General features: G+C 55.6%; 11 protein-coding genes across 11 annotated transcripts in view; 4 read left to right on the top strand and 7 right to left on the bottom strand.

Annotated features, from left to right (window-relative positions):
- The window catches only part of SODALDRAFT_343625 (hypothetical protein), a gene marked incomplete at its 3' end in the record, with an annotated part of 1,598 nt that extends 944 nt beyond the window's left edge, over positions 1-654 (bottom strand). The window contains exon 1 of the mRNA XM_028613131.1: positions 130-654. Within this exon, the coding sequence (XP_028467310.1) occupies positions 130-234 (105 nt within the window). The 5' untranslated portion in view covers positions 235-654. The remainder of the gene's footprint in view (positions 1-129) is intronic.
- A 790-nt stretch (positions 655-1,444) lies between these two features.
- SODALDRAFT_274764 (MFS general substrate transporter) lies at positions 1,445-3,387 on the bottom strand (the record flags this gene model as incomplete). The annotated part of the gene is made up of 3 exons (XM_028607953.1): positions 1,445-1,542; positions 1,625-3,116; positions 3,190-3,387. The coding sequence occupies 3 exons, from the start codon at positions 3,385-3,387 to the stop codon at positions 1,445-1,447; spliced, it is 1,788 nt and encodes a 595-aa protein (XP_028467309.1).
- Positions 3,388-3,420: 33 nt separating this feature from the next.
- On the bottom strand, positions 3,421-4,723 carry SODALDRAFT_357904 (hypothetical protein; the record flags this gene model as incomplete). Its single annotated transcript, XM_028614050.1, has 7 exons — positions 3,421-3,449; positions 3,519-3,640; positions 3,757-4,101; positions 4,158-4,239; positions 4,321-4,342; positions 4,378-4,440; positions 4,568-4,723. 7 exons carry the CDS (start codon positions 4,721-4,723, stop codon positions 3,421-3,423), a joined length of 819 nt encoding a protein of 272 aa, XP_028467308.1.
- SODALDRAFT_308863 (15-hydroxyprostaglandin dehydrogenase) lies at positions 4,686-6,163 on the top strand. Its single transcript, XM_028609092.1, has 5 exons — positions 4,686-4,890; positions 4,998-5,360; positions 5,430-5,492; positions 5,590-5,681; positions 5,743-6,163. Exons 1-5 carry the CDS (start codon positions 4,852-4,854, stop codon positions 5,990-5,992), a joined length of 807 nt encoding a protein of 268 aa, XP_028467307.1. The 5' UTR covers positions 4,686-4,851; the 3' UTR covers positions 5,993-6,163.
- A 1,839-nt stretch (positions 6,164-8,002) lies between these two features.
- Positions 8,003-9,355, top strand: SODALDRAFT_275187 (exoglucanase-6A; the record flags this gene model as incomplete). The annotated part of the gene is made up of 3 exons (XM_028607967.1): positions 8,003-8,232; positions 8,316-8,572; positions 8,673-9,355. The coding sequence occupies 3 exons, from the start codon at positions 8,003-8,005 to the stop codon at positions 9,353-9,355; spliced, it is 1,170 nt and encodes a 389-aa protein (XP_028467306.1).
- Positions 9,356-10,074: 719 nt separating this feature from the next.
- Positions 10,075-11,936, bottom strand: SODALDRAFT_377455 (hypothetical protein; the record flags this gene model as incomplete). Its single annotated transcript, XM_028614910.1, has 6 exons — positions 10,075-10,862; positions 11,034-11,094; positions 11,158-11,186; positions 11,329-11,399; positions 11,471-11,618; positions 11,828-11,936. The coding sequence occupies 6 exons, from the start codon at positions 11,934-11,936 to the stop codon at positions 10,075-10,077; spliced, it is 1,206 nt and encodes a 401-aa protein (XP_028467305.1).
- Positions 11,937-13,372: 1,436 nt separating this feature from the next.
- Positions 13,373-15,803, top strand: SODALDRAFT_331620 (hypothetical protein). The gene has a single exon (XM_028611493.1). The coding sequence runs from the start codon at positions 13,607-13,609 to the stop codon at positions 15,686-15,688; it is 2,082 nt and encodes a 693-aa protein (XP_028467304.1). The 5' UTR covers positions 13,373-13,606; the 3' UTR covers positions 15,689-15,803.
- A 69-nt stretch (positions 15,804-15,872) lies between these two features.
- SODALDRAFT_131195 (hypothetical protein) lies at positions 15,873-16,835 on the bottom strand. Its single transcript, XM_028606704.1, has one exon. The coding sequence runs from the start codon at positions 16,649-16,651 to the stop codon at positions 16,058-16,060; it is 594 nt and encodes a 197-aa protein (XP_028467303.1). The 5' UTR covers positions 16,652-16,835; the 3' UTR covers positions 15,873-16,057.
- Positions 16,635-17,282, bottom strand: SODALDRAFT_275226 (hypothetical protein; the record flags this gene model as incomplete). The annotated part of the gene is made up of 2 exons (XM_028607970.1): positions 16,635-17,057; positions 17,115-17,282. The coding sequence occupies 2 exons, from the start codon at positions 17,280-17,282 to the stop codon at positions 16,635-16,637; spliced, it is 591 nt and encodes a 196-aa protein (XP_028467302.1).
- A 1,419-nt stretch (positions 17,283-18,701) lies between these two features.
- On the bottom strand, positions 18,702-21,327 carry SODALDRAFT_331617 (ENTH-domain-containing protein). The gene is made up of 4 exons (XM_028611492.1): positions 21,244-21,327; positions 20,799-21,173; positions 20,620-20,731; positions 18,702-20,518 (listed from the first exon to the last, which is right to left on the bottom strand). Exons 2-4 carry the CDS (start codon positions 20,878-20,880, stop codon positions 19,102-19,104), a joined length of 1,611 nt encoding a protein of 536 aa, XP_028467301.1. The 5' UTR covers positions 20,881-21,173; positions 21,244-21,327; the 3' UTR covers positions 18,702-19,101.
- A 2,187-nt stretch (positions 21,328-23,514) lies between these two features.
- The window catches only part of SODALDRAFT_322887 (peptidyl-prolyl cis-trans isomerase), a gene marked incomplete at both ends in the record, with an annotated part of 1,170 nt that continues 323 nt past the window's right edge, over positions 23,515-24,361 (top strand). The window contains 4 exons of the mRNA XM_028609767.1: positions 23,515-23,531; positions 23,627-23,697; positions 23,989-24,158; positions 24,241-24,347. Of these exons, the coding sequence (XP_028467300.1) occupies positions 23,515-23,531; positions 23,627-23,697; positions 23,989-24,158; positions 24,241-24,347 (365 nt within the window). The remainder of the gene's footprint in view (positions 23,532-23,626; positions 23,698-23,988; positions 24,159-24,240; positions 24,348-24,361) is intronic.

Genomic DNA, 24,361 nt, shown 5'->3' with positions numbered 1-24,361 from the left:
CTTCTTCTTCTTCTTCTGCTTCTTCTTCTTCTTCTGCTTCTTCTTCTTCTTCTGCTTCTTCTTCTTCTTCTGCTTCTTCTTCTTGTAATTTGCTATAACCACACCTGTTGGAACATCAGATGGACTCACATCATCGTAGTGGTCTGGCACGAGATTGACGTTGCCAAAGAGGATCATCTTATCCTTGATATCGGGAACTTGCGCCATCGTGTTCGACTGTCGGATAGGTAACATGCAATGTGAAAACGGTATAACTGGATTCTTGGGAGGACGCCGAAGGATGTGATTGTTAGTCTATGGCGATGGCTTCAGGTGGAATTGTCTGGTCGTTGGATATTACGATGAAATGGGGTGTGGGAACCATCGCCATCTACTCCCTCGTCACTTGGATCACTTATATTCGCCCCTCAGGAACCAGGAGGACGAGGGGCAAGCCGTTAAGCTATCCGCATGTCGGGTCCTTCGTTTGATCATGTTCCCTATATCCGTACCTACTCCCCTCCTCGTTCCTACGCTACGCTAGCCAAAGAACCACCAAAGCACCACCTCGCGTCTCGATATCCAGGCCTTAGTGACGGGACTACTAACAGCCTTTTACGGAGTGGTCCGAGTAAAGATCGTCCTTCGGTCCTCTAGCCCTGGTAAGCGGGGAGTCTGGCAAAGTCACGACACCCAAAGCCCCCCACATAACTAATCGGTGCACGTGTACCGTGAGACCGACCCCTTACTAATAACGTAAAACGGTGGAAACGTTTGTACCTATCCGATCCGTTTCCGCCCTCGGGACGCGTTATCCGATTGGATCACCCCACGAACAAAGATTCCCTGAACGCCAATTGGCTAATCCTAGTTATTGGACCCCCTGAAAAGGAAAAGGGACACCGTGCGGTAATATTCACCGAGAAGTACTAATACATAAGGTACGTATCTTAGAGTTACAGTCTCCGAACTAGGACGCTGCTTTTCCATCCAAGTTCTCGCCCCCTAGACGGTCGACTGCTGAGCGTACTCGGATCTTGAGTGCCGTGATGTGTTGGTCCTCACAGCTCTTGATCACATCCAATTCCAAGACGTTTCCTGGGCCTAACAACTTGTTAACGCCCCAAGGACGCAGTCAGAAACCGCAGTTTCCATACGTACGGCATCGGAAATAGGTGGCAAAGGGCCAAGTCAGGCCCATATTTGCTACAGCATTTATCGATACACCCAGTCCCGTCAGACGAGCTAATATATTATTACCATTATTTCCTTCCCAAGCCGGAACGTAACCAGTGGATATCGTGCCCAAGCAATAGAGGTATCTTTCCAACAATTCCCATTGCCTCCCAACCAAGTACACCGTGAAGATAATTATAACCCAGAAAAGGTATCACTTGAAGTATTCATTCCACGTAGTCGGCCTGGAGTTAGTTAGGCCAGACTTGCAGTACGCGTCTTTGCCCATTTAATGGTGCTTGTTCTTGTCCGCATTCTCGTCGTTTTCCAAGAACACCTCGATCTTGTCGTTCATCCGGGGGCCGATTTCCTGGCAGCAAATGCAGGCTGTTCATGCCGAGTTAGCAAGACTGAAGGGAAGGTGATGGAGGGGGGGTTGAGGGAAAAAAAAGGAAAAAAAAAAACTCACCAATAATGCAAATCACGCCGAAAGAAAGCGACGAAAGCGCCGTCGTCCTGAGACCCACGACATAGCTCTGCTTGAACGCCTGGCCAGCCGCAACCATAATGTCGGTCGTGATACCGGGCACCTGCGACAGGGCAGCCGAACCCAGGGGCAACGCCGCCATGAGGGCCCCGACGGACGACTCGGGCAGACCCGCAGCGATGGCGGCAGCGGGCACGATGCGCGCGGCTTCCGTGCCCTGGACGTTGATCAGGATGGTCTGGTAGACCGAGATGGCGACCGAGCCGCCGGCAAAACGCGCCACACCGGCCAAACCGCCGGAGATGCCCAGCTCGTGCTGGTCGGTGCCGAACTGGATGAAGGCGATGCTGAGGTACTGGGCCCAGCCGAAGCCGACCTCGGAGAGGAAGATCATGGCGATCATGAGGCCCTTGCGCTCCGGGTTGCCGAGGGCGAGGAGCGCGCCGAAGACCACCATGATGACGCAGCTGCCCGTCAGGGTCCAGCGCCAGTGGCCGATCTTGGAGCCGAAGAGCGTCAGCAGGACGGCGCCGAAGGTGAGGCCCAGGTTCTGCGGCAGGGTGAGCACGATGCTGTAGCGGAAGTCGGTGGTCTCGTCGGTGAAGAAGACGTTGATCATGGTGGGCCAGATGACGTTGAGGCAGTAGTAGAACATGGTGATGACGAAGCCCGCCACGAAGGGGGCCGTCAACCGGCGGCCATGGTCGCGGGTGAAGATGCGCGTCGGCGTCAGGGGCTGCTTAAGGGGCATGAAGGTCTCCCAGAGGCCAAAGGCGGTCATGAGGCCGAAGCCCGACACGAGGGTGCCGATGACGATGGGGTCGCTGGACGACCGCGTCGTGGTGTAGACGATGCCCGTGAGGATGAGGGTGGTGGCGACGATGAAAAGGAGCGCGCCGACGTAGTCGAGCTCGCGGAGGGCCTGGCGCGCAGGCAGGCCGCGCGGGTGGGCGGGCGGGAAGTAGTAGAAGAAGAGGCCGGCGAAGGAGAAAACGACGGCGATGGCGGGGCTGTAGAAGAGCCAGCGCCAGGCGTCGCCGTTTTCGATGGAAAAGCGGCCGGCCACGGGACCCACGACGACGGCGAAGTAGACGCCGATGTCGGCGAGCACGATGGCCGAGTGGCGCCACTTGTTCGGCAGCAGCTCGGGGAGGGCGAAGGCGGCGAGCTGGGCGTTGCCACCGCCGAAGCCGATGAAGGCGCATGCCACGATGACGGCGGTGTTGCTCTTGGCCGTGCCGCCGACGATGAAGCCGATGAAGAGCAGGACGTTACCGCCCACGATGAACCATCGCCGGCCGAACAGGTCCGAGTTGGCGCCGCAGATCATGAAGGCGATGGTCACGCACATGGTGTAGACGGGGATGTACCACGAGGCGGCCGAGGCGTCGCCGAGCTGGGCGGCAACGACGCCCTGCACGGAGCTCAACGAAGGGACGATCCAGAAGGAGATACCATAGGATAGGGCGAGAATCTGCATTTACACGGTCAGCCTGCATGTCATTCCAGGGAGAAGAAAAAGAAAAAAAAACAAGTCTCACCCAAACCACGATCCATGTCTTAAAGGTGACATGGTACTGAGCGTCATCTTCCGGTACGTAGGCGACTTCCTTGCTTTCGGCATGTGTAACATCGTGTGTCTTCTCCACGTCGATCCCGGACTGCTCCTGGTTGCCGGCAGGAGCGTTGGGCTGCGGGCTGTCAGCCTCGACGTGCTGGGTCTGAGCAGTTTCAGTGGCAGTCATGTTGACTACGCGCTGGCTCGGCTCGGTTTGTGGCTAGCTGAACTTGAGAAGGGTTTGTTGTTCTACCAGTCCAACCAAGAACGGTGTAAGAAACAAGGAGGAAAAAAGAAGAAAAAAGAAAAAGTCGTTACCAAGTAGACCGCTTCTCAGCCTTGCCCTCTGTGCAGACCCTCTGTGCAGACAGGCCATCTTTATGAGAACGAGCTCGAGGCCATGCTGCACGTTCCCGCCGCTCCAATTGCCGGAGCCGCGGCTTAAAGCAAAAGCAAGTGGAGTCGTGGACGTTCCGGGTTAGTGGTGCTAAGTTGGCTAACCTTGATCTGCAAAGCTTCAGATCATAAACCAGGCAAATCATAATTAGCTTCGTACTTTGCACTTTGTACTTGGTAGCGTTGAGGCCCTTTGAGACCAAGTCTCAGGTGAAGGCGACTGTTCATCTGGATTGTGGCCGCCCCATTCAACGGGGCATCATGCGTCCCAGCGTCCCAGCGTCCCAGCGTCCCAGCGTCCCAGCGTCCCCTTGGCGTCGGGACTCTTGGCACGTTGGTCGACGCGCTAAGTCTTTCTTGCTGTTCATCTTCCCCCCCTCTTTTCCCCAGGAAGAACCCCAGATTTTGGCAAGTTGCGTGCAGGAAAAGAGGTGGGGTGACAAGCCTTCGGAAAACAATCTCCAGAGTCAAGAAGGTCAGGTCACCGACTCGAGAACCAGAGCTCCTGTATACGTTAGACCAACTAGGGAGACTAGGGAGAAGCTAGGGGAGCACGGCCACGCCACCGGATTCAGTGCGGAACTGGTTCCAAGCTGTCGGCAACGCTCAGAGTTGAGAAGGAGCGCAGAGCTAGTCGGGACAGCTGGGGGGAATAGCCAAAGTGGTTAGCGAAGGTGCTCAGCGTGTTTGCTCACCCACTAGTTTCTAATTAGGCCTCGTCCACATTTCTTGCTGAACAGTCTAGTCTAGACAGTCCGTCAGGAAAATAGACTCCGTTGACCGGAAGAACATCATCCAACGCCGCAGATCGCGTGACATCGAATTCCATGGGTGAAAGGAATGACTGAATCTCCAATCAGTTCAACCAAAACACCTTGCTCTTTGCATCCCCTGTAAGAGTTACATGTACGATGAAGACGGGAGAATTCGTACGGAGTAGAGGCGATGCAACCCCTCCCCTCACGGTGAACAGAAGACATCTTCCCGTTTGAGATGGTCTTGTCGGGGCTATCATCGGGGATAGAGGGTGCGCTCAAACCTGTAAAAAGGGCTGGTCTGGTCTGGCCTGCACCGAGGAAGTGATGGGAAGACGGAAAAATCTGAAGCCCAAGTCTTTGCGTGACCATTCTTCGTTTCGTGATCCCAACCATCACCCAAGGCGAACTACCTCGGTGCAATTTTCACATTTTGTTTCTTCTTTTTTTCAATTCGATTTTTTTTCTTTTTGGTCTTTTCCCCCCTCTCTTCCGGGACCATGACGGAAAAGAAAGTCGCCATCGTCACCGGTGCCTCGGTAGGTCTGGCCTTGATTTGATGACGCTGGTATAAAAGTCAACGCCCACTTAGGCGGGAACGAGGGAGAGAAAAAAATGCGATGATGCCACTAACACGACAAACTAGTCGGGCATCGGCGAAGGCCTGTCGCGCGATCTGGTGGGCAAAGGATGGCATGTAGCCATGGCCGACCTGAAGAAAAACGACGCCTTGATAAAAGAGCTAGGAGACAGCGTCAGCTTCCACGAGACCGACGTGGCCGACTACGACAGCCAGGCCAAGACGTTCCAAGAGGTGTTCGGCAAGTACGGCAGGATAGACGCGCTGCTGGCCAACGCGGGCATCGTGGACAAGGATTCGGTGTTCATCTTCGACCACCGCGATTCCGACACGGTCCCGCCGAAGCCCAACCTCATCTGCACCGACGTCGATTACAAGGGCGTCGTGTACGGGACGCAGCTCGCGATCCATTTCATGCGGAAGAACAAGGTTCCCGGGGGGAACATCATCGCAACCGGTAGCATCGCGGCGATTCACCCTCATGAGACGTATCCCGAGTATGACGGGGCGAAGGCGGCCGTCTTCAATTTTGTGCGCGCCGTGTCCCGGGTTCTCAAGAATGTGCGCATCTGTTGGAGTTCCCCGCCTTGCTGAAAACGACATGGAGGGATCAAGATGGTCGACACTGACTTCTGCTGACCGCGTTTTCGATATACAGAAGGAGAATATCCGCATCAACGTGGTGCTACCCGGCGTCGTAGCCACCAGCATTATCCCGCCAGAGATGGTCGCCGCGGTGTCCCCCGAGTGGTGAGACACGCCTAAGTCCTGACAAAGGCGGCAGGGGCCTGAGTTACTGACGACGAGACAGTCTAACGCCAATATCGACGGTTGTGGCCGGGTATAACAGGTTCCTCGAGGACGAAAGTCTGTACGGGCAGGCGCTCGAGGCCTCGGCAGACAAGTTGCTACTGGTCCCATCGATGGAGCATCTCAACGGGCGGATAACGAAGAGGGCTGTGACGGTGTGGGATCCGTTGTTCAAGATGCTGCACCATGAAAACTCGGGACTGCCAGACGCCATTCCCTGTGGAAAGGAAGGTGCTTTTGGGGGTGTTTGAGTTGAGCCTGGGTTGAGCCTCCAGTCTCCAGTGTTGCGAGCAAGTACTTCCGGAATGGAGCTTTCGATGATGCACACGCTGGAAACAACGGCTTCACCACTACGTGTAGGACGGTCGGCATGGAGTCCTGGATGGATCCTCAAGCAATGCTGTTCCCTCAACTTCATAAAATAAGGGCTCGGTTCAGCCCAAAAACCATTCCAGCTGTCCATCTCGACAGTCTTCAGTCTGCTACTGATTAGTACTCTGTGACAAGATATCGAGCGAGGACGAGGCCTTTCGGCTTCATTCATGTCTCTTCTGCAGATCAGCTGAACCGACCGAACACTTGTCCTCTTGAAGAACGTCTCGGGGCTATCAACGCCGGACCCCTCGTTGGCATTGATCAACATGTCGACGAGGGAAGCTTCAGAGCATACGGGGGTGGATGACACGCATCGTAAAGAGGCTCGTAACGAGATGTACTGGTACTGTAGGTGAGGGTAAATCATGCATCTTAGAGCGGCTTTGAGCAGATACAAAGTGCGTTGATGCCCTCCGCCTCTTGGATGCAGTCAGCTCGCTGGTCGACTGCACTGCATTCGTCGACCATGGAGGTTCGGGCCGTTGGCGACAGAGCTCCATTGATCGACGTCATCTCCAATGGCATTCGTAATCCAATGGTACGTACGTATGGTTGCAGTGCATATTCGTAGTCCGTCTCAAGTTCCTGATGCAGCGGAACGTGGGACGCCAGTCGTGATGGGGGGATGAGAAAAAAAAACAATTACAAGTAATAATAAATGATTTGTGGGTAACGGGGTCTGGGGTATCGGAGTTTCGGTCCTGGTCTCCCCTGAAGAAAAAGAAATTTGATGCCTGTGACTAAGCTACGATCGGCTGTGTGGAGGTGGGCCGATATTCAACCGATCGCTGCCGACTGGATAGGGTAGGGCACAGCCACTTTGGTACCTTAGCGAGTGAATCCGTACCTTAATATGAGGATATTGCGGACAGGGGTACCTAAGGTAGGTATCAACGGTAACGCCACAACGGCTCAATCTCCACTGCCATGTTGCTGCATGGAGTACAACGTAATAAAGTACCTAAGTACGAAAACTCCGTACTTGCCCTTCACGATTCAACTTGCAACTTGCAGCTCCTCGACCTCATCATCGCCGGATTCCAGCGGCCTGTGCTGCCACTCTTTCAACCCCAGCCATTATGCCATCTACATATCCCCCCGGACGCCCATGAACAACTCATTAGTCTGAAACGTCACTCATTGAATCCGGGTCAACGACCGAGAGAGACCAGGGAGATCCCCCTCATGCCCTCACGGGCGATCTCATGAGGCCTCTCCACTTCCCCGGAGGACCTGTCTCCGTAGATGCCAAGCTCCCATGCATCTTGTGGATTAGCGAGCTTTCTTGGTCTATCTGGAGATCCTCGATCGGGTATAGCTCGATTCGCAATTCACTAGGAAAGAGCATACCGTACCCCGAACCGCCTCTTCCATACCAGACTAATGCCAGGGCCCATGTTATTGCCAAACCTGTCAATCTGTCGTCAAGCAGGGCAGATTCACTCCATCTGCTGTCTCTTTCTGGATTCCCGGCCGAACTCCCCGACTGATCAACGTTTCTCATTCTCACAGAGGCGAGTCTGGGGGCATGACGATAATCCCGCGATATGGAGATGATGGAGATCCCTACTACCTGAGGGTCTGAGGACGATCGCGACTGCCAGCTGCGACTGCGGCTGCGACTGCGACCTATTCTCCAGATCATGTCGCTTTGGAGACGCTTTCGGCCCTGGTTGCTCTCTTCGTGTCTTCCGAAATCTACCAAGAATGACAGCTTCCATGGCGATCTCGGAATCACGGTTAGACCATCCAGCTTGGCATGGGTATATAACCATGAAGACCCCTTCCCCCCTCCTTCTTCACCATGCGTTCTCACCACCGCCGTCGTCGTCGTCATCCCCTTCGTTGGAAATTCTTCTTAGCTGTTCCCACAGCTCGTCGTCGCCATGACCGCGAAGAACCTCCTCCTCACGGCTGCCGCCCTCGGCACGGCCATGGCCTCGCCTCTCAAGTGCAAGAGCGGCGCCTACGAGGGCAACCCCTTCGAGGGCATCCAGCTCTTCCCCGACCCTTACTACGTCGATGAGATTGTCAACCTTGCCATTCCCGCCATGAATGACACCGAGCTCATCCGCAAGGCCGAGGTCCTCACCGAGGTTTCTACCTTTCAATGGCTGTAAGTGGGCTGTCCTTAACAGTCTGTATTCTTACAGTCTTGTACTCAAAACCAATTCATACAACGATACTAACGCAAAACAGCGACATCATCGACAAGATTGAGCTCATGAACACCACCCTGCACGAGATCCGCGAGGCCAACAACGCCGGTGCCGACCCTCCTTACGCCGCCACCCTCGTCATCTACAACTTCCCCGACCGTGACTGCTCTGCCGAGGCCTCGGCCGGTGAGCTCCACATCGACCAGGACGGTGTCAACCGCTACAAGAACGAGTACATTGAGCCCATCCGCGAGCTCGTCGAGGAGTTTTCCGACGTTCGGATCATCTTTGCCTATGGTGAGCAGTCTCTACCCATTTAGCCGCCGCCACCACCACCACCACCAGCAACCCGTCCATCCCTCCCCACATAACGGTCTACTGACACAAAAGCATGCAGAGCCCGATGGTCTTGCCAACCTCATCACCAACATGGGCGTCCCCAAGTGTGCCGACGCCGCCCCTGTCTATCGCGAGGTGACCGAGTACGCCCTCTCCACCCTCGACTACCCCAACGTGGCCATCTACATCGACGCCGGCCACGCCGGCTGGCTCGGCTGGGAGGGCAACCTGGCCCCCACCGCGGCCGAGTACGCCCAGGTGTACCGCAACGCCGGCAGCCCCCGCGCCGTCCGCGGCCTGGTCACCAACGTGTCCAACTACAACGGCTACAACCTGACCGAGCCCCCCGCCTTCACCGACCCCAACGTCAACTGGGACGAGTCCAAGTTCCACGCCGCCATCGCCCCGCACCTCGAGGCCGAGGGCTTCCCCGCCCATTTTATTGTCGACCTCGGCCGCGCCGGCCAGCAGCCCGGCGGCCGCGACGAGTGGGGCCACTGGTGCAACATCAGGGACTCCGGCTTCGGCCCCCGCCCCGACATCGACACCGGCATCGACCTCCTCGACGCCGTCGTCTGGGTCAAGCCCGGCGGCGAGAGCGACGGCACCAGCGACCGCAGCGCCCAGCGCTTCGACGAGGTGTGCCAGAGCTCTTCGGCTTTTGTCCCCGCCCCCGAGGCCGGTCACTGGTTCCAGGAGTACTTTGTCATGCTCCTCGAGAACGCCAGCCCTCCTCTGTAAATTACTTTTACTGTATTGAGACGGCTGTCTCTGTGATGCACTAGAATAGAGTACAATAAATGCAATGCAATACGATACTGTACGGTACGATACAAGACATAGAGCCACTTTGAGCCCTGTCTCACCTATGCGATCCATGGATGTAGGTACGATGCAAGGGAGAAGCACTGCAGAATGCCTGCATATGCGCGCCATGGTAAGACACGTATTTTCTAGGGAATGTTGGGGTTAAAAGCATTTTCGGGTTGTCCGAGAAGAGGGGGAAACCGACTGTATGTTAATTGATCTTAACTATCTATATATTTGAGAGATGCTTTTGAATTCTAATGAGCTTTTGATACCTTGTCGCCCATCATGGGTCGACCACTCAAGGAGAAGCCAAAAAAAAAAAAAAAAAGGAAAAAAGGAAAAAAGGAAAAAAGGAAAAAATAAAAAAAATAAATAAATAAATAAATAAAAAAAATAAAAGATAAGAAAGTCCAGACGGCCTTCAACTTGGCCCTAGGTCCTTGGGAACTCGTCGCCTTTGCTCTTCGAACCTGCAATTCTGTCAGAATGCTCTGCCTGTCACTGAAAGGGATAATGCTAAAAGCACATTGAGACCCCAAGACCATGGACAAAGAAAAGGGGTAATAAAGTACCTCCACCGACGACGGTAAGGGGGCAAGATGCTAGATGCTCATGTCGTCCCAGTTGAACCCGGCTTCAGTGAGCAATCGTCAGAGCTGTGCAAGGCTCCCATTGATAGGCAAGTCGGCCTCATCCATGTCGAAGCTCGAATCGGGCGCCAAGCCCATAGACTCCTGAGAAGATGACGACGCCGAGACGTTGCTGGCTGAGGCGCATGCATGGTCTTCCGGGTTCACAGTACCGCATCTCTCGCGGTGGTATGCGAGGCGTTCATTAGGTCGGTCCGTGGCGAGGAAGTGCAGGAATGCGAGGTCTGTTGTACACTCTCCGTGTCCTGCGGCACCCGGAGAACCGTCAGGGCCAACCCCTCCTCCGGGTTGGCTACGAGCGTCGTGTCCCGTAGCTGGGGCGGTCATGACCCTTCGTGGGACTCGAGGATGCTCCAAGATGATCTCGTTCGCGGTAGATATAGCGTCCGTTTCACCCAAGGAGAACAGGCCCAGGGCTCGCTGTTCGTGTGGTTCGGGGCACTTGAGATAGGCCTCGAGAGCCCAAGACAGGGTGGTGTCCCCTTTCTCGCGCTCCGTGTCCGACTCATCTCCGAAGTAGGAGAGGGAGGACTCGGTCATGGACAGGGCTGAGCCCACTTCCTCAGGCAGGTCCTGCGAGACAGCTGCTGTGCTGGAACGGCGGCGGGGACGCGAGGCTGGGTTGGGTTGGCGGTTCCATGGAGCCTCGTTGGCGCCAGTAGGGCTCCCGGTGTCTTTAGACGAGGTAGCCATCAAAGCTGCGTCGGATGGGATGAAGTATATTGAAAGGGGGTCAGGTGGGAATGGTCGTGTAAGTAAGAAGTTATGGAACTTGACGGCTACCAAGACTCAAGGATGAACGAGACAAAGACAGAAAGGGGGTCGGAGACGACATCTTTTATAGACGGTATGGGGAAGAGAGAAGAGCCTCCGTCTCTGGATTCTAGCCTCGTCGTAAAGAGTTTTCCAGTCGCCGAGCCATCAAGAGAAGCGCAAATCGTAGCAGAGTGCGCACGGACAAGAAGAGCCTTGCTGGCGGCCGCAGTCGCCAACACCGTTACACCACACAGAAATAAGCATCTATTAGGCAACAAGACATCATGGAGGGAGGGGACAGTAGAGAGGAAGAGAGAAAGCGGTGACCGCAACCGCAACCGCAGCCCCCAGAGTCACTGACATGGCAACAGAGTAATGTTCACGCGGCAGAGAACTTGGTATAAACACCTTCACAAGAGAGAGAGGGAGAGAGAGATAGATAGAGCAGTGGCCGCGCAGCCTTACGAGTCAGTGACATGACGACAGGACATTATCCACGTGGCGGAGAAGCGGTGGGGCTGACGGCACTGGCGTTCTTCATGTCGACGCACGAGATGAGAGTCTCCGTCCTCGGTCCGGGCGAGAATTTTCCTGCAGTTCAAGATTGTCAATTTGACGCTAGAAGGGTAGCCGGCAGGACGAGGCTGGAAGCAAAGTGAGTGGGGCGGTCTGAGTGGCATGGAAGGGGATCTGCATTCTGATCGACCGGAGAGCCAAATTGCAAGGTAGTAGGTAATTATGTCCAATGCCCATGATCTGCATGGCGGTCCAAGGCCAAGCCAATGGGACTTTGGCGGTGAGAAGGGGAGAGTAGTAAAAATAGAAGAAAGTAAAAAAAGGTGGTGGTTTTGTGTTGGCGTCAGGGATCTTCCAGGCCTTATTACGGTCGTAGGAAAACATGAAGGGGAAAGTGAAGGTCAAAATAATTAAAGGCCAAGGCCAAGGCAAATGATTTGCGCCTACAAAGGCACGTCATGTTTCATGCATCGCGACGGACCGCCGTCGTGCCCCTGTGTGTATGGATCCGTCCAGGTTGGACTTGGGGAAAGGGGGGTGAGCGGAGGGAAAAGGGGGGTGGGGGGTCGTTGGGCGGTGAGACCGGACATTGTTATCATGGGAGTCAAATGGTTGTTTTCTTAGGCGAGCAAGCACACCTTCATTTCCGTCATGCGGATCTTTCTTACTGCCTTGCTGTCTTTCTTTCTTGTTGTCTTTTTTTTCACTCCCCCTTTTTCCGGTTTAGTGGTGTCGTGGTTCTTGGCTTGCAGGGGTTAGGGCGTGGAGTCCTAGCTTCAGATATGAAGAGGTTATAAGAAAATTTTGACTAATTTAACACGGCTGGCTGATGATTGATCGATATTGCAGTGTATTTTGTTGGGCGTTTAAAGTAAAACGAGGTGTGAGACAGTAACATGCCATCGGCTGGCTAGAAGAAGAAACGGATTGGGATAGGATGCCTTAGATAATGGATAAGGAATAGATGGGTAAGGTGAGGTGTAATTAAGGTCCTTTGTCGCTCGGTGAAGATGGGATGAACCACGTGCCGTGATGACAAATCACTCCGAAGTACCTTACGAAATGCCTAAGGTAGGTGAGGTTCAAGGAGTAGCGGTATCCCGCATCCCCCCCTTCGGTCCTCCGCAAGCGCCTATCCCATTTAGGGCGCGCTGCCGAGGGCGTTCCTCGGCTAGGAAATTAGCGTCTATGCCCAAAGTCCCGGTACATCGTGAGATCGTGGACTACTGCTATGTCGCTAGAGGTACTATCTAGGAAGCTAGCCATTATAATTAGCTGGGGGGGTACCTAAACGATACCTAAGACTGCCCACGTATCGTATGCCTCTACGGACTCGAGCAGGGCTCTATATATTAAAGCCCTTAAGGGCGTAGGCGGCTTCGGACAAGGGAAGGACATAGTGAGATTTTAAGGCTGGAGATTAATATAAATATCTTAAAATAGCAGCGAATTCGTACGTTAAAGCATCTAAGGTGAGTCGGATAAAAATTCTTCGTCTTCCCTGTGTCCACGATCTATACCGGGACTTTAGGTACAGACGCTAATTTCCTAGCCAAGGAACGCCCTCGCCTAAATAGGATAGGCGCTTACGGAGGACCGAAGGGGGGGATACGGGATACCGCTACTCAGGTTCAAGGTACCGTATGCCTGGTACCGAGTCCGTCCCATACAACCGGGTCGCAAAGAGCACAGGTAAGCGGGAAGAGACTAGGTACAACATACAGAGTCTAGCCCGCTGCGATTGTACGGGCAGGCCGTACTCAGTACTTCGTCCTGACGACTCCTTGGCATGTACGGAGTAAGCGTCTTAGTAAGTAGTGTACACTGTATTAAGTAATCATAATAACGGCACTAGGTACTGGCTAGCGGCCAAGCCACCCGATACACCCGGATGCATGCTAAAACCCGCTGTAGGTACAGTACCTAAGGTACCTTAAGGTTGTCTTCAACTTCTCACCACCCCAGGACCAGGACGACGCTAACATCCCACCCCTCCTCACCGTCTCGTGGTCTCTTCTTACTTTTTCTTTTCCTTATAATTTGTAAGAGATTATTTTACCCATACTTCGTATCATAACGCATTCTGTAGAGAATTCCCCTTCTCTTGATTTACTTATAGGTCATATAAGGCCTCGTTGATCGAGTCTGAACGATCTTAACGACCATCTTACACGCCATCGCCCGGATTTTCTTTTCTTTTCTTTTCTTTTGCTTTCATTGTATCGATACTCTACACCGTACATCACTCTCATCCCCCACCATGCTAGGCAAACCCCGAAGCACCCAGGGCTGCTGGACCTGTCGTCTTCGTCGCAAAAAGTGCGACGAGATCAGGCCCATGTGCCAGGGATGCAGCGCCCTCGAGATCACTTGTTACTTTGGCGATTCCAAGCCCAAGTGGATGGACGGTGGCCCACGTCAGAAGGAGATGGCCACGGAGCTCAAGCGCCAGGTCAAGATACAGGCAAACCACCGTCGGGAGCGCAAGTATCTCCAGAACTTCGAACTTGCCGCCTCCGCCCTGGACGACTTTGATCTCGCTTCGCAGCTCGATGATTCCAATTCCGACCCCGACTATCTCTCCGTCCCCCCGCCTTGTACCAAGACCTCCTCCCTTCACAGCGATCCAGGCTCTGTCGGTACTAGTAGCAGCGTATCCACCGCCGCTACCACTCACAACGGTGCAGCCGCCCCTTCGGACTCTCACTCGGCCGCCACCACCGCCGTCACCTCCAGCATGGCCCAGATGACCCTCCCGCCCGGTCACGAACTACAGTTCGAGAACCCCCCTGATCTGTTCGCAGCTTGGATCCGCCCCCACGCGGCCCGAGACGACGAGCCGCGTGACCTTGACGACGAGAACGACAGCAACCTGGTCATGGTCTACCTCGACCACGTCTTCCCCTTCATTTTCCCTTTCTACAAGCCTTCCCTGCTCGAAGGCGGCCGCGGCTGGCTCCTCACCCTGCTCCGCTCCCACAAGGCCGTCTACCACACGGCCCTGAGCCTCAGCTCCTACTTCTTCGGCGTCGTCCTCGAGGGGGCCGAAGGGTCCTCGGCGCCCTGCATGGCCCGCGCCCGACAGCTCCTGCAAGAGCGCCACAGCCTCGCCCTGCAGGAGCTGCAGGCCGACATGGCCGCCATCAACACCAGCGGCGTCGAGGGTCGGCTGCGCGAAGCCGTCCACGTGCTGAACAGCATCATCCAGCTCCTCGTCTTTGACGGCGCCGTCGACCACTCCACCAACGGCGTCATCCACGTCGACGCCGCCCTCTCCCTCTTCCGGCACATCATCCCGCAGCCGCACCTCTGGGCCGTCCGCGTCGACCAGATCGGCTTCGACCGCACCATCATCCCGCCCGACCGCATCCGGCCCTGGTCCCTCGAGCAGGCCGCCCTCAGGACCTTCGGCGCCTCGCTCTTCCTCATCGACGTCCTCACCGCCACCAGCGCCGAGCGTCGGCCCCTGCTGCAGGACTGGCACGCCTCCGCCCTCGACCTCGACCAAGCCCGCGACCCGGACATGGTGAACCGCCCCACCATCCGCCTCGAGGAGCACTTCGGCTGCCAGTCCTGGATCGTCCACCTCGTCGGCGAGGTGGCCATCCTCGACGCCTGGAAGAAGGAACACCGCCGCAACGGATCCCTGTCCACCACCGAGCTGGTCACCCGCGCCGTCGCCATCGAGCGCATCATCCGCGACGGCATCGCCTGCCTCGACGGCCGCTGTCCCCCGGAAGCCGGCTACGGCCGTCTCGGCCAGCCTTCCGCCCCGCACCCGCTGCACCCTAGTGACCCTAGTGATCCTAGTGATCCTAGTGATCCTAGTGACCCTACTACTGCTGCTGCTGGCCAGCCCGGCAAGAAAGCATCGCCGTCATCACCGTCATCGAGAATGAGATCCACCTGGCCCCACAAGATCCACGACCGCGAGGACCGCCCTCTCGTCGTCGCCCACACCAAAGTCTGGGCCTACGCCGCGCTGGCCTACCTCAGCGTCGTCGTCTCCGGCTGGCAGCCCGCGTGCCCGGAGATCGTGGCCAACGTGCAGGCCGCCGTCGACTTGTTGCGCGGTGGGAACCGGTGCGCCGACGGCGGCCGTCCCCTCTGCATCCGCGCCCTGGCCTGGCCTTTCTGTGTTGTCGGGTGTCTCGCGCCGGCGTGCTACGAGGACCTGTTTCGGGCTATTGTGTGCAACACGGACCCTCTGAGCCGCTTTGGCTCCATTAAGACCGCCATGATCGTGTTGGAGACGGTTTGGGCGAGGAAGGAGGTGCTTGATGAGAATTGGGATGTTGCTGCTTGTCTTCAAGTTATGGGTAACCCCGTCATTCTCATCTGATCGCATATCAACAAGCCTCGTCACGATACTGTCTGAAGATCCATCATCCTTTTATTTATTTCTTGTCCATTTTCATTCCATTACACAAGGTCAACTACACACAATGCCAACCTGGATCAGTTTTCGCTCCAGCAAGGATTACCTCCTTCCATTATGCATCCCATCCGATGCGAGAACACAGGCCAAAGGAAGCCAAAGGAAGCCAAAGGAAACCAAACACAACCAAAGGAACCAAAAAGAAAACACACCAAAAAAACAAGACAGGAAAACGCTAGATATCGATCAAGCAAAAGCTCAGCTAGCGCCGACCAGCCAGCATAGTCTGCCGCTTATGCGCTTCCAAAAGACCCAGATCCCACCATCCGTCAATCAGCTCCTTGATCGTCTTCCGCCGCGACTTGGTCGTCGGTCCCCGCCGCCCCAGCTGGTTTCCCGGCTCGGGAGGCGGGGACAACGGCGTGATGGGAGACGACGGCGAAGCCAGCGGGCCGGGCGAGCCGGGGAGGGCAGGCATATACGCCACCGGCACAGCGGTCGTGCCATTCTTTTCCTCGAACCCGTTGACGCCGTCGTCCACAACGACGACCGACGTGGTCCGTATCTCTCTGGGTGCCGTGGCGGGCGACAGGGACAGTGTCCTCGGGGGGTGGTGGTGATGATAGAGGGGTCGGTAGGGGGCTGCTGCATCGGCGTCGGAAGAGGAGCCCTCGCTCGCGCTCGCGCCCCACGTCTTTTCGCGCGACGATGCCCGCATCGCAGACGTGCCGAGGCTCGTCTTGCGCTGAAGACCCGGATGCTCGAGGACGGGCCGCGGGTACTGAAGGGCAGCAGCTGCGGCACCATCCCCCCCGTTCTCATCACGTGCATTCTCATTATCGTCGTCGAATGAAAGCTCCCCCGTCGACGAACTGGCCACCGCCCCCGCCGCGTCGCCACGGCCGCGCCCTCATTGTCCCTCCACATCCTTTCCGGGGACGGGACCCATCTTCAGGCGCCGCCAGAGACAGGCGGACGTGATGGACGACACGGCAAACAGAATGCACAGGGCGATGGAGAGACCCCAGACGGCCTTGATGGCGTAGCACGTCTGGCGGGCGGCGCCGACCCAGACGTAGTACCGGACGATGCCGCTCCTGTCGGTGGTGCTCAGGATGTTCTCGCCCACGGAGGCGATGAAGGAGGGCAGGCCGCCGTCCCTTCGCGGGAGGTCGCTGCAGGTCAGGTAGGAGAGGGGCTTGCCCATGACGACGGCGACGACGATGACGGCGACGAGGAGGGCGGCGTCGGCGGCGGTGGCGATGAGGAGGGGGAGCATGGCGTCCCAGTAGAGGATGTACGAGATGACGACGTACAGGGCGGCGATGACGGCCTGGGCTTTTCGTCAGTATGGAGGGCTCTTAGGGGGGCAAGACAGGGGAATACGTACGACCACCAGGGTGCCGATGAGGACATCGGGAGGCTTGGCCTCTGCGCCGACAATCTCGGCGATGAAATCGGCCGTCATGCCAATGATGCCGACGAGGGAGATGAATTGCATGGCGCGGCTGGCCGTGAAGGCGTGCCCGAGGGCGCCGAGACGAGGCATGGAACCCATGATGCTGGCGGCGCCGTAATCTCCCAAAGAGCAGAGCTCTTCCTCGAGTGCTTCGGGGGAAGTGATCAGAGTGAGTTTGGGTCGCTGTTTGTAGTAGTGCAGTGACGTGCGAGAGGGGAATCGAGGAGGAGGGTGAGGGGTTTAGAAGGGAACGTCGGTGGAAGGAATCTTGAAAGGGTTGAAGGAAAGAAACGCGGGTATATATCCAGATGTGACCCCTTTGTGTATGTCGTGGTTGGTCTGTAGAAAACACCCCGTCTCGTCAAGAGATGCGGGAACAAGAAATGAAGAGGAGATGCCGAAATAAAGTCAAGTCAAAGAAAGGGGCGAGACCGTAAGTTCGTGAGCTTTTTGTTTCCTGTAGTTCGTAGTGATACGTTGAAAGAGTCTTTGTCGTTTTGAAAGAGAGCAATGGAAAGAGAAAGAGGAGACTTTGATGTGCCTGGACCCGAGACGAGACGCAAGGAAAGTGAACGAAAGCCCAAGACCAAGAAAGAAAAGGAAATAAGAAAAGGAAATAAGAAAAGGAAATAAAAAGAAAAATAGAGAGGACAAAAGAAAGGATTGTGTTCTTCTTCGTCTTTGTGGTTGTTCTGCCGAGACAGAAGAGACTAGATCTGAGAAGCCTCGAGGGACACCATCCTTTATACCTTGGTCTACCGTCTATCCAGCTCGACCACCAGAAAGGAATCAGCCGGTTGTCCCAAGTCTAGACCTCGTTCGACGAGATGATCATTACCACATCTTCGTCCAGCTGTCCCGTCTGCCTGGACCCGAACTTCTCAGAGTCCAAAACAACAGCACAAGAGCCGCGTATACCAAATATACATGCAGACACAAATAAACAGAGGGATCAATGATCCAAAGTAACAGACAAGGCAAAACAAAACGCTCGAGCAGCGCTTGGCCTCTTGGGTCCACGGCAAGTCTGAAGTTTGAACCCAGCATCGACCTACCAAACCATCTCCACCGATTCGGCCTTCGGTCTGCCATCTCACCCAACGGGAGCAAGGGGAGGACTCTGCGGCTACTGAAGCAAGCTACCCGCTGGGAGTCCGAAATCCGTGGACCAATCATCGGTCTGACTAGGCAGTTCGGCGGAGCCAGCCGTCTGAAACGGGGCAGGCGCTTAGAGAGCCGCCGGGCTGGGAATAATTGTGGGGGCCCGGCGCCGTGGTCCGTTAACAGGGGATCATCAGCCGCGCAAGGTGAATCTAGACCGTCGGGCCAGACCCATAGTTGAACGAACCGCCCTCCCTTTCGCTGCCCTTCTTCCAACTTGCTCTTTGAACGACAGGGCTGAAACGCTGTACAAGGGGCGATCGACAAGCATCTACATCAACCCGATTAGCAGGCCATCGTGTCTTAGGCCCTGGGGAAGCATCCGTTGCCTGTCGTGCACCACACCACCATCTCGGGCTCCGAAAGTCATTGCTAGTACATAGGACACTGCATTATGGAGTGTATGTTGCGAAAATGGTCCTAACTCTGCACCCTGTTCTGTCATGGAAGATCAGTCAGCAGAAATAGCAGTTTTCACGCGCCCGTACGCCTATCTACTCAAGACTTATCGGCTTTTGGTTTGCTCTGCTTCCTCGAATTCGTACTGAAATCCGTCTCGTTAAACGCGACAATGCCGAGAAAAAGAAAAGAAAAAAAGAAAAAAAAAGGCTCTCTCCCGGGCATAATATCAAGCCTCTCTGCTCGGCCTATTACCCTGGGAGAAAAAATGCTGAATGACTCCCAAAGCCTTCCAAGATATTGTCACCTCGTCCCCTTTCCATGACCTCTGTTCAAAGCGCTCCTCTCCCACCTTTATTCAGCCCAGCAAGTCATCCAGCCCGTTCCCTGTAGAGTTAGACGACCCCCCAGCCGGCTTGGCCGTCGATGAAGCCCCAGCGGGCGCAGCTGCCCCCCAGATGCCAGCGCTGCTCTTTTCCCTGGCCAGTTGGCCCAGTGCCGGTCCGGTCTTGGGTCCCGTCTGTGCCTTCTTCACCCCAGAGCTCGCCTGCGACCACAAAGCGCCGAACACGTCCCCGCCAGGCGCCGGCTTCGATGCCGTCGTCGCCGTCGTAGTGGCAGGCTTAGCACCTGCCATGCCGGACCCCGAGCTGCCAGTCGCCGGCGGCGTGGCGATCGGGACCGATCCGAAGTAGTTGGGCGCCGCAGCCTGGAACCCGCCCACCTTGGGCGCCTGCGGAGCCGGCGACGCCAGGGCAGGGGCGGCGAAGGCCGAGTAGTTGGGTCCGCCCGACGTCGTCGAAGGGGCAGGGGACGTCAGGTTCACGATGTTGCTGACGTTGGTTTGCTGGGGCAGCGCCACGGGTTTGGGCATGGCGAAGGCGGCCGTCGAAGGAGCGGTCGACGTGACGGGGGGTGCCGACGGGGCGCCCGTCTGCGGTGCCGATTGGAAGTCATCAAACTCGTCGTCGTCGTCGTCCGCATTCCGGGCCGTCGTCGACGATAGGCCGGCGAGTCCGGAGCCCATGGACGCCGCCGGTACCGCCGACGAAGTCGAAGCCGGTTCGTCAAACGAGAACAAGTCGACCTCGGGCTCCTTCTTCTTGGGCGGTTCCGGCTTGGCCGTCGTGCGCTCCACCCTCTTCGACCGGGCCGCCGCTGCACTGCTGGTGCTGCTGGAGGCTGCTACTGCTGGTCGCTCCCCCTCGTCAAACTCGTCGTATTCCTCAAACCTGTCGGCACCACCACCCCGCGATCCGCTTGCCGAAGACTCCCCCCGCCAGTCGTCCGACTGGCCCCCAAAGCCGCCGCCATCGCCGTACACGCCGCCCGAGTACCCGCCAAAGGTGGTCTCGCTGCCAAACCCACCATAGCGGCCGCTGCCACCGCCGCCGCCGCCGCCTCCACTCCCACCGGAAAAGCCGCCGCTGCCGAAGCTCCTGCCGCCCTCGACGCCGGTGTACTTGTTCTTGGTGGCGCGCGCCTTCTTCCGTTCGGCCCGGATGCGTTCGACGTCGCTGAGGAGGTCGGTCAGTTCCTTGGCGCGGTTGCGTACGTTGAGGCCCTGGTCCTTGCCGTTCTGGTCGATGTAGTGAAACTGGCGGAGCATCTTCAGGAGGGTGATGTGGCTCCGGGCGTCGTCGATGACCCGCTCCGAACCGTGCTTGACGAGGAACTCAAGTAGCTGGAGGGCCTTGTAGATTTGGCGCCACTCCTCGGCGGACTTTTCGGTGAAGCGGCGGTAGATCACGGGCATGATTTCACTCAAGGTGGAGCTGGACGTGGACGTTGTCAGCTCTGCGTGGGGTGGTTGGGAGGTAAGGACATGACGGAAAGGAAGGGGAGGGAGGGGAGGAGAGGGGTGGGAAGCATTTACTAGTTGAACGTGCCATTGGCAATCTCCTGCATCAACGAAGAAGAAGCCCCCCATGGTTCGTTATTCGTCGCTTCTCTGACTTTGGACTCCATTTCCGTGTAATTCATCACGGCTAGAGAAGATGCCTCGTGTCAGCAGACGAATATCGGTGTAGTTGCATGATGGTCAGCTATGCATACCATTCTGAACTTTTCTAACGCCTGCCTTGACATCATACAAGGTCAGGTTGGAGACGGTGTCTTTGAGGTTGTTCCAATCCATCTTGGGCAGTGGAACTGGCCTAACGATCAAGGGTCAAGAAGATGAGGCGGAACAATGAGGGAGGTGGAGAGAGAGAGAGAGAAGAAGAAGACAGGAAAAAAAAGAAGGGTTGCAAAAGATGGTCGTCGTATTTCGGCGTATTCTCCTTGGTGTAAGAGGAATTCAAGTCAGCTTTCGAACTCCCAGTCGTCGTCTTCAGTAATCACCAAGTCCACCTTCCCACTCGGAGCTGGACGGACAGCCTGGAACTTTCGGCTTCGGGGGCGTCGAGGAGGAGGCTCGAAATCACGTGACTATCAGAGTAGTGATTAGATAAGAAGGCATTGGTAAGGTACAGCGTACACAGTACGGAGAAGAACATACGGATATGTGGAGTATATAATCACTCCTGGCAGACCACATTCCCATGGTGTCTACCTTGGTCATTCGGCATTTCAAGCATGTAACAATTCGACGACGAGTCATCATGCTACTTTTGATCTCAGTAGGAATGCTGGTGGAACAGATTGGGGATGTGCACGGAGTGCTCTGTCTTTCGTGTCCGTACTCAGTACCTGAGTATCCGTAATTACCTTACCTAAGGTAGTACCTTATATTACTAGGTACTTAAGGTGTACATACAAATTAGGTGTGGTACTTCGGTAGCTTATCATGTTGGCGGGCCCCACCATTTTACTGGCCAAATAGGCATCTGTACTGGCTCCCTACCTTATTAGTAAGGCCCTATTTATATTCTGACAGGAAAAGTACTCCAGTACGAAAGTAATTCCGGAAAAATCGCCCAAAAGAAAATAAATAAAGAAGAAATTAATTTCTGTACTGCCCGTATTACTACGAAGACTTTCCTCGCCCGTCTTTTTCTACCAAAACTTCTTCTCAGCTTTTACCATCGTGTATTCGTGCTCGCCAGTGTAACACTACCTTATCAACTGATTTCTTCAACCCTCACTTGTACAGTATCTTTCTACTCGACTCTTAATCAATTGGACCAGGTGCGTGTTGAAAGCTTTTCTTTGCTGTTGAACTTTTGGTCCATTACCATCAGTCACTCCCATCAACTTCCCACGGCTCCCTTTCCTATTGTCCTTGCAACACCCCAAGAGACACACCGTTTGTCAGGACTGTCCTGGCTGGTCACCTCACTCCCTCAGCTCGGAATCCCGAGAAGCGCAGCGCGAATGGCTTTGTACGTGTCGCGATGAGTCGGACTCAATTGCCCCGTTGCGTCGGGTAGCTACCCTACAGAACAAAAACGGGCTTTCTTCCGATCTCCGGGCGTATCCGTACATTTCGTGCACATCGTACATATTGCACCATTTTTTTTTCTTCTTCTTTTTTTCCCTTTTCCCCAAGGAGGGTACAGTTCTTTTGTATCCTGGAGCGAGGAAAATCAGCCGTTACGATTGTACGAAGTACTTGGGACTCGTTGGTTTCTCTGGGGACCTTGGTCTTGCGTGGGAGAATGTTGCAGGACTACCTCGTCTTTCTGGTCCCTCTGCGCCAATGGGCATTCGGCTTGGCTGCTCCTGCATACGAATTCCCTAGCTGGCTTCCAAGCTGTTTGGCGAAAAACAGGGAGGAGGGCAGAAAGAAGACGCAGCTTTGTGAGAGGTTCTTTCGAATTCGAATGTTTCCATTGAGCTCGAGTTGCATGGACAATGGACGTTTGAGATGACTGGATAACACCACGCAACAATCTCCAAAGTCATGGCCCCCTCGATCGAAGACAGAAGAGAGCCAAGAAGCTTTCCCTTGAACACCGAATATCGGTGCGAGGCTTTCAGCTCTCTCTCTGAACCTGAACACCTGGTTTGCTGTCCCATTGCACTTGGCACCACATCCACACCGCTGAAGCTCTTCAGACAGGTCATGAAGTCATGACCAATCACCTGCGGGTCATATCGGGCCCGTCGGTTCAGGAGAAATGCACCGAGTACGGAGTACGTACCTCTACGGAGTACCTTGGACGGAACCTGAACTTTGTCTTCTTTGTCTTCGTATACCCGTACACCGTCTCTTCCTTCCCCCCTACCTATTCATCATCACCTCATCTCATCGCCACAGCAACCCTTCGCCCATTCTCTTGTTCTTCCTGCTTTTTCTGGGGGGCCTAATTTCACGTGATTCGGGTTGCCCCACCCGGTTGCTCCTCCTCCCCCGTTCCCCACCCGTCCACTTATTCTCCCGTCGGCGATTTGCTGGAACCAGTACGAGTGGTGGGGGAGCTCATTACGCTGACATCGGATTCTACCCCTCCCTAGTTCCAATCGGCTACAGAAATTGTGTATGTTGTACTCGTACATTGTGGAAACAGCTCACAGCTCCCTCCTTCCCGCCTTTGTTATTCATAGGTACCTAGGCACCTAGGTAGGTACCACGCACCACGCAAGGTACCTCGCAACCCCTCAGCAACCAGACCAGGAAAAGAGAAAAAAATAGAAGAAGGGACCCAAAAAAATGAGACCTGCCGCCTCCATCCTTCGACCCCTCCTACCCCGCCATCATAACCTCTTCTGTTCTTCCGCTTCACTCTCTCCCCTTTCTCGACCTTCCACCTTCACCAAGCCAATTCGGTCTCCCATTATCCCATCCAACACCAAGCTTCCCGTCCGCTTCTTCGCCTCTACCGCCAACATGTCCGGTCCTCAGGTGTAAGCCCAGACCCTCGTTTGCTAACCCACTGCTCGTTTTTTCTTCGTAACGCAAACATCATGCTGACCTGGTTGTTATTTTCCCCCGTCACCAGTTATTTCGACATCGAGTGGGAGGGTCCCCATTACGACCCCAACGCCGGCAGGGCTACTGGCAACCCCGAGCGTAAGCCTCTTCTCTCCCTTCCCCTTTCTACGAATGTCGTCAAACAAACCCAGACCCATCCAAATGTGCTTTCCTGGGTTGGTCGTGCTCTGGGCCGTGGTCTGGGCTGTGGTCTGGGCTGTGGTCTGCGGTTCGAGCAGTAGCTCTGTGGACGCAATGCTTCTACTCGCTCGCTCGCTCGCTCGCTCGCTCATGTCCCAAGATGGCAATGTCGGCCTTTTCCTATTGCGATGCGATTGGATTACCCTGTCTCTATCGAACCCTCGCTGACCATCCCATTTTCCTTAACAGCCCAGTCCGGCCGCGTCACCTTCAACCTGTTCTATGACGTCGTTCCCAAGACTGCTGAGAACTTCCGTGCTCTCTGCACCGGCGAGAAGGGCTTTGGCTACCAGGGCTCTTCCTTCCACCGTGTCATCCCCGAGTTCATGCTCCAGGGTGGTGACTTCACCCGTGGTAATGTACGTCTGGACATGCCTCCGTCTATTGTCTCTCTCTGCTCTTCTCATCCGGGAGAGAAGGCTAACCCGAGGATGAAAACAGGGCACCGGTGGCAAGTCCATCTATGGCGAGAAGTTCCCCGATGAGAACTTCCAGCTGAAGCACGACAAGCCCGGTCTGCTCTCCATGGCCAACGCCGGCCCCAACACGTAGGCTGCCGTCC

Source organism: Sodiomyces alkalinus, assembly GCF_003711515.1.
Source record: "Sodiomyces alkalinus F11 unplaced genomic scaffold SODALscaffold_3, whole genome shotgun sequence".
NCBI lineage: Eukaryota > Fungi > Ascomycota > Sordariomycetes > Glomerellales > Plectosphaerellaceae > Sodiomyces > Sodiomyces alkalinus.
This window is presented reverse-complemented; position numbering and strand designations above follow the sequence as displayed.